The sequence below is a fragment of the Oryzias melastigma genome, linkage group LG11 (genome assembly GCF_002922805.2).
Source record: "Oryzias melastigma strain HK-1 linkage group LG11, ASM292280v2, whole genome shotgun sequence".
In the NCBI taxonomy this organism is placed as follows: domain Eukaryota; kingdom Metazoa; phylum Chordata; class Actinopteri; order Beloniformes; family Adrianichthyidae; genus Oryzias; species Oryzias melastigma.
In genome coordinates, this window is record NC_050522.1 from 13,528,948 (window position 1) to 13,535,415 (window position 6,468).

General features: G+C 41.1%; 1 protein-coding gene and 1 long non-coding RNA gene across 22 annotated transcripts in view; one reads left to right on the plus strand and one right to left on the minus strand.

The window, feature by feature from the left end:
- The window catches only part of macf1a (microtubule actin crosslinking factor 1a), a 183,721-nt gene that overhangs the window by 20,802 nt on the left and 156,451 nt on the right, over positions 1-6,468 (minus strand). For 17 of the 21 annotated variants that reach the window (XM_036214306.1, XM_036214316.1, XM_036214313.1 and 14 more), the window contains 7 exons: positions 4,995-5,156; positions 4,494-4,664; positions 3,741-3,907; positions 1,966-2,125; positions 736-1,062; positions 503-587; positions 153-379 (listed from right to left, as the gene is read on the minus strand). In XM_036214306.1, the coding sequence (XP_036070199.1) occupies positions 153-379; positions 503-587; positions 736-1,062; positions 1,966-2,125; positions 3,741-3,907; positions 4,494-4,664; positions 4,995-5,156 (1,299 nt within the window). The remainder of the gene's footprint in view (positions 1-152; positions 380-502; positions 588-735; positions 1,063-1,965; positions 2,126-3,740; positions 3,908-4,493; positions 4,665-4,994; positions 5,157-6,468) is intronic. The other 4 variants (XM_036214314.1, XM_036214312.1, XM_036214305.1 and 1 more) reach the window with 1 other exon arrangement.
- Positions 3,802-6,468, plus strand: part of LOC118599372 — a 7,190-nt gene continuing 4,523 nt past the window's right edge. The window contains exon 1 of the long non-coding RNA XR_004948695.1: positions 3,802-3,934. This is a non-coding gene — a long non-coding RNA (uncharacterized LOC118599372). The remainder of the gene's footprint in view (positions 3,935-6,468) is intronic.

The window sequence follows — 6,468 nt, forward strand, 5'->3', positions numbered from 1 at the left end:
AAGATTCATGAGATTTCCCACCAAGTCTCTTCAACTGTTGGTAAATGCATTAGTATCAGGTAGCGACAGTCCAGTGTGAACACCAGATGCTAAAAGTGTGTTCCGTAGATTAAAATATTTTAAATCCAAACACTAAAAGACTCCTCCCTTACCTTCTGCCTCTCCTGGTAGGTGGGCGTGGCATCAGACTCTCCGTTGTTAAGTTCTGCCTCCACTGCATCCAGCCACTGATTGACGTCTTCATGGGCGCTGGCGAAACGCGTGGACAGCTGCAGCGCCTGCTCAAGGGTGCGCAGCGCTTTGCTGCTACTGGCTGTCATCTCAGCATAGCGAGACTTGATCCCATCCAGCTTCTCCTGGATCAGGAGAACTTCCTCACCTGTAGGAGGACATCCAACCCAGATGAGGACATTGAAAACAAACAACAGATCAGGAGAAAGTGCATTATAGTAAGACTAAAAGGGATTCAAGAGATGAGGCATGAATTGAATGATGAGATCACCTGTGGTCTGCTTGAGTAAAGCTTGTCCGTTCTTGATGGCCTGGTCTACAGTTTTCTTCCTGCTCAAGATTTCTTCATTTAGAGACTATGAAAAGAAAAACGAAGAAGATTAGAATGTTTTTCCATTATGGTTGTTGAAGGCATGATCATGTATTTAAGGTGAAAAATGGCTTAAAACAATGGAAATGAGATGCATCTACGTCACACTTGTGGAGCTCCACAGATCGTCGTACCAGGCTGTGTTTGTGCTGCTCGGCCAGCTGCTGGGGCTGGTAGCTCTGCACGGAGACCTGCGACAGCCTCTGAGCCACCTCCTCCAGCCAGTTCAGCACCTCCACCTCCTCCTCCCCAAACAGCTGGGCGTTGGCAAGCGCCTGCTCCAGCAGGGCCGCCCGCCTCGTGCACCAATCAGTAAGATCTGAGTGACCCGACCTCACCGCCCCCACGCGCTCCCGCAGCCAATCCTGATCGGCCGCGCTGCTGAGCGGCCACAGTGATTGGCTGAGGGACTGGAGGTGATCAACCTCAGCTTTCCGTGAAGAAACGTCTTCTTGGAGCGCCTGGGAAGTGTGTGTGTTTGTGTGTGTTTGAATCAGAAAAGGAGTGAGATAACAAAAAAACAACAGAAAGCAGATGGATAAATAAAAAAAGACAATGGAGATGACAAATCATAAACTGAAAGGAAGTAAAACATCAAAAAATAACTCAACATATTCAAAATTGACAAAACTGAAACAAATATAAAACAAATGAATGGTTGTTTGTAAATGTGCGCGATTGTCCAAAAGTGAACGTGTGTTTTAACTAGAGCTATGAACTTCAACACGTTGACACACGTGATTAAAAGAATTAACATGTTAATATTTGTTAACGCAAATGAATTACATGTCGCGAAGAAACAGTTGTTCGCTTTGCCTCTGCGGTTCAGACTTCAACGGCGTGCGTTAAAACACTTCGTCAGTTATTATCCCCCTTATAACGATGATCGCTTTATAATTTTAAACAATTCAGACGATAAAAATGAAGGAAAAAATTTCTCTCTCACCTGTTTTTATTCAAAAGATTGTTTGTGGGATAATTTGCATCATATCTTTTTTTATTCATTTATTTTTTGTTCTTGTTTGGAAAAAAAGAGATGCTTTCTGTTATATAAAATGTAGCTGGTTGATTAATCGTGATTAATCACAACACTAAAGTGTGATTAACCTGATTAATTTTTAAAATTGATTGACAGCAGATTAACCTGATTAATTTTTAAAATCGATTGACAGCACTAATTAAAAATAAACTGTCTAAATGTGTCCGATTTCATATTGTGACTATACACAGATAATAAGTGGCGAGCAAATAGAGTGACTAAAAAAATAACAGCGATTAATTTTTGCGATTAATTATTTTTAACTCGATGACTGCAGCTGCATTCAGACACCTCGGTATGTCCTCAGGTTTGGACTTTCATGTACCTTATGTTTGATGATCTGCTGGGAGATCTTGGCTGTTTGGGTTCCCATGGGCTCGGCGGAGCTCAGGCGTCTCTCTGTGGCACTCAGCCATTCTCCAAGAGGCTCCAAGGCTTCGTGGAACTGAAGAGCTAAAACCTGCAGCTCCTCCAGCTGCCTCTGTCTGTGAGGGGAAAAGACAAAGACACATACTCCGGTTTAAAGTCAGCTCTCTTCATCTTCTGGAAGTTAAATAAAAAGACACTTCGATACTCTTCTTAAGTTCTTAGATTAGACTGTTTAAATCCTACAGCTCTTTTTTTATGACTAGAATTTAGATATTATTTGCAAAAGTCTGACCCAAATGTCTGATTTCTAATTATTTTCTGTGAACTTTGATTTTTTTAGATGTCAGATCACTTCTAAATATACCTTTTTCTCATACTTCTTTTTTTTACATTCAAGTATAACAATTGTAAAAATGTTAATTTTTATCTCTTCTATCTCAGACTTACCTACGTTTTTTTTTTTTAATTAATCTTAGACTCAACCTCAGAATTATGTTTTTTTTCTGATAATGCTTAAAAACACAAGAATTTACATTTTTTGAAAAGCTTTAATTTCTCACAAATTATGTCAGATTTTTTTTACAGTAAAACTAAGAATTTGTGACAATTTTGATTAAACGAAAATACAAAAATGACGACAAAATGAAGACAAGCTCAGTGGCTTTGTGCTAGAGTGTCCGGCCTGAGACTGGAAGGTCATGAGTTCAAATCTCGGCCGAGTCATACCAAAGATTCTAAAAATGGTCCCAAGTGCCTCCCTGCTTGACACTCAGTATTAAAGGGTTGGATATGAGGGGTTAAACCACCAACTGGTTCCTGAGCGCGGCTGTGTCTGCAGCTCACCGCTGCCCAGGGGATGGGTCAAAAGCAGGGAACATATTTCACACATCTAGGTGTGTGACAGCTAATGGGACTTTAACTTTTAAGACCCTGACAAAGAAGATATGATATGAATTAATACTATAATCTACTCAAACCTTTTTCAGAAATCTGATAAAAGCTATACTTTCCTCTTGAAAAGTTTCATTAAATGTTCATAACATTTTAATCACAAACAGCAACATAACAAGCTTTTGAGCTAAATACAAAAAAAACCTTATCAACCCCACAAGAAAATAAGAAATTAAATTCAAATGATCATTTTGGAAGTTTTGAAGCAGATGCAGCGTGAAAAGTAAAGGTCTGCCATCCTGCTTCTGTGTGCCAAGAAAACCTTATAGCGTGTTATGGTATGCCCTTATAGCAGATGGTGAAGAAACGTCTGATAAATCACAGACGCTCAGCGTGGAGATGTGGAGCATCAACAAAGCTTTACATGATCAGACATGTTTGAGATCTCCAACACTAAACCACCCTTCTCTGTACGTCTACAATCATTTCCACAGAACAGGGAAGTTTCTGACAACGACCCGAGAAACCGACATTAATGACAGACGTATGTCATTGGGAACAGACACACTACATAGTTGAAATGATAACGAGAAGCAGCAAAAGGGAAAAGGTGCTTGTTTCTAATTCACCACATGTTTAAGACCATGAAACAACCTCCTAAAAAAACTGAATCTGCTCAACTTCAGGAGATCTTCTAAAGCAGCAACAAATGTTTATGATTCATTTTCTGATGCTAAATGTAAAGATGGCAAAGATGGACGTTATCTATGAAAGAAAATCCTTTCTAAGGTGAAAATATGGTCTTCTTGTCAGATCTTTAAAATCCAGGAGATGGTTTACCTGCTGCTGGCCTTATCCAGCAGATCAGACCATCTCTGTGACAGACTCTGGAGCTGGCTCTGGATCTTCTCCCGGTCCTGAGTGTCTGCTGTGGCTGCGATCCTCTCTCCTTCAGCACGGATCATCTCCACCGTTGGTCGGCGGTCGTCCAGCAACCTTTGAAGCAGCTGCGGGATGCAAATATACATTTTCAGGTACAAAAGCAAAGGGGAAAAACACCAAAAGAGTATTCACAATTTTTATCAGTGTTGATATTAAAATTTAATACCATGTTTAAAAAGTATTATCGTTAGTTTTTCCATGAAAACTGTCTCTATACAAAAAACAAAAGTACTAAAAAAAATCAGCTATTTTGGATTCTGTTCTGGACTGGGGGGAATAGACCTAGGGGTTAGAAAACACTAGAAAATACTTTGCAAACGTTCTGAACTTCAACCAATCCCCTTGCTTTGCAGCAGTCAGAACAGATTGCTGAGACGGCGGGATTGATCAGTGACACATAGACACAGGACATGTGCTGGACACAGCAGGAAACAATGTTCGACCTGTTTTTGCTGCAGTCTGACAGTCAGAACAGATGCAGTGAATGTGTCTGAATAAGTTACTGTTATTGTTGACGTCCGAGTAAAATTTTAAACGACCTGTTCTACTTTAGCTTTACTTTTGTATCTAGAAAACTTTCACGTCTCAAAAGCAGCTAAAAGAAATCTAAAACTGGATTTTATTCTTCCACCTCCTCCTCCATCCTCCTACCTTCTGTTCTTGGATCTGGGCCTTGACCACGCGGTACTCGGCAGACGGAGGCTTCTGATTGGCCACCAGCTCTTCTGTGTCGCTCAGCCAGCTTAGCAGAGGCTCCAGAGCGTCCTGGAACTTCCCACAATGCAACAGTGCCTCCTGCAGCTGGGCAATTCGCTCTGCCACCTGGGAACAAAAAAATTTCATACATCCTTAAATTTCCCATCAAAGTTTGTGTTTTTAATTTAAAATAATCTATTTTTTAAACAAATGAGGAAGCAGTATTTTATTTTGAAAGGCCTTTGGAATCCCCAATCTGTTCCTTAATATCCAAAAACTTTTAAAAACGATTGTATTGTTAATTTAAATATTTAAAAATCTGCATCATTGCACAGAATAAGAACAAAAAAAATAATATGTTTGATAATAAGCTCATATTTTAACCACAATGTGCTCAAGGTGGTGAATTCTGAGATTATTTTCAAAGCAAAGGTTTGCATGACTTCAGAGTCCTACCCGCTTGTTGAGTGAGTTCCATCGCAGGTTGGTGGCCTCCAGGTCGTGCTCCAGCGCCTGCGTGTCGGTGTGCTTGGCTGCGCTCTGGATCAGACCCTGTCCCACTGCGTTGATGTGCTGCAGTTTGGGCTGAATGCTGTCCACCTGTTCTCGCTCCACCGCCTGACAGAGGAGGGAAGGAGAAGATGATCTTAACATCCAGAGTCATTAAAAACAAACCGATCGTTTGAAAATTAAGGCCCAAATTTACAAATTTCATTTTATTGAGGGAGAAACAGGCAGTTGGGATGTGTAGAGACGGAGGACAGGAAAAAAGAGGGTGAAGTGAAGAGAAGAAAAAAAGAGGGATTACATGGATTACTTTCAAATGAGTCGGGGGGAGTCGCTGAAAAAAGCTGACACACAAACACACATCCTCACACTTCACGGATGAATCCAACCTTCACTTAATCACACACAAAGGAACTCATGAGCTGCACCAGCAGATGTTTATAGAAGATAAACACATACAAGCCCGCCTGTCTGGACTCATAGCTCAGGCGTACGCATGGCGGCGCGGAGACGGAGCCATCTTGTGATGACAATGGAGGCGGGCGTCTGACAGTAAAGACAACCAGACTCCTGGTTGGAAAAACGTCGGGCAGCAGCCAAAAACGTACAGGGAATGTGGACGTCAAGCAAAACAACAAAAAAACTTTACACACTTTTAATTCCTAAACATATCAAATTATTAATTTTAACATATTAAAAACCACACCTTTAGAATTTCATCTTATTGAACAGCAAAGGTGTTAAAGTGACAGAGACTCTGCTGCATTCTTTAAAAAACATCTCCCATAATCCAGAAAATCCACAGAAGCGTTCCACAATTCCACCATCCCTAACCAGAGCTGCTTCACCACATGGGAAATGTTGCTGTACGCGATGAAATCCTTCAATGTCGGGATGCTGGCCGCAGTAATGGGGGTGGGGATGGGGGGGGGGGGTTCCTCGAGGAGTCCTGACATTTCAAATAAACCCTCAGAAGGGAAAATGGGACTACTGGTGGTTTGATGCTGCAGCAGCAAAAACCCAAATGACCACACAGAGAGGACACACAAACACCAGAATGTGGTCAAAACAAGGTCTGCGGGAAAAATCGCTGGTTTGGCACAGCGTAAACGTGGAAGCGGGGGAGGAGGATAACTCCAGGGAAAATGTGGAAATGAGCGTTTGACTTCCAGGAAGGACATGTAGGAAGTGGCAGAAAAAACTTCCCCATTTTAAAAGGATCAGAAAAATCCATCAAAACTGTTCAATCTCAGAAAAAGACTCAAGATTGTTTAACAAATCCCACCTCCAGAATCTAAAAAGTGCTTCATCTTTTTCTAAAATATGTGATGAAGAAACTGAAAATGAGAGTACGTGTCTATAAAGCTGATCCTGAATGTCTACAAACTGGACACAGGCCAGATCAAAATGCTGCAAAAAAAAA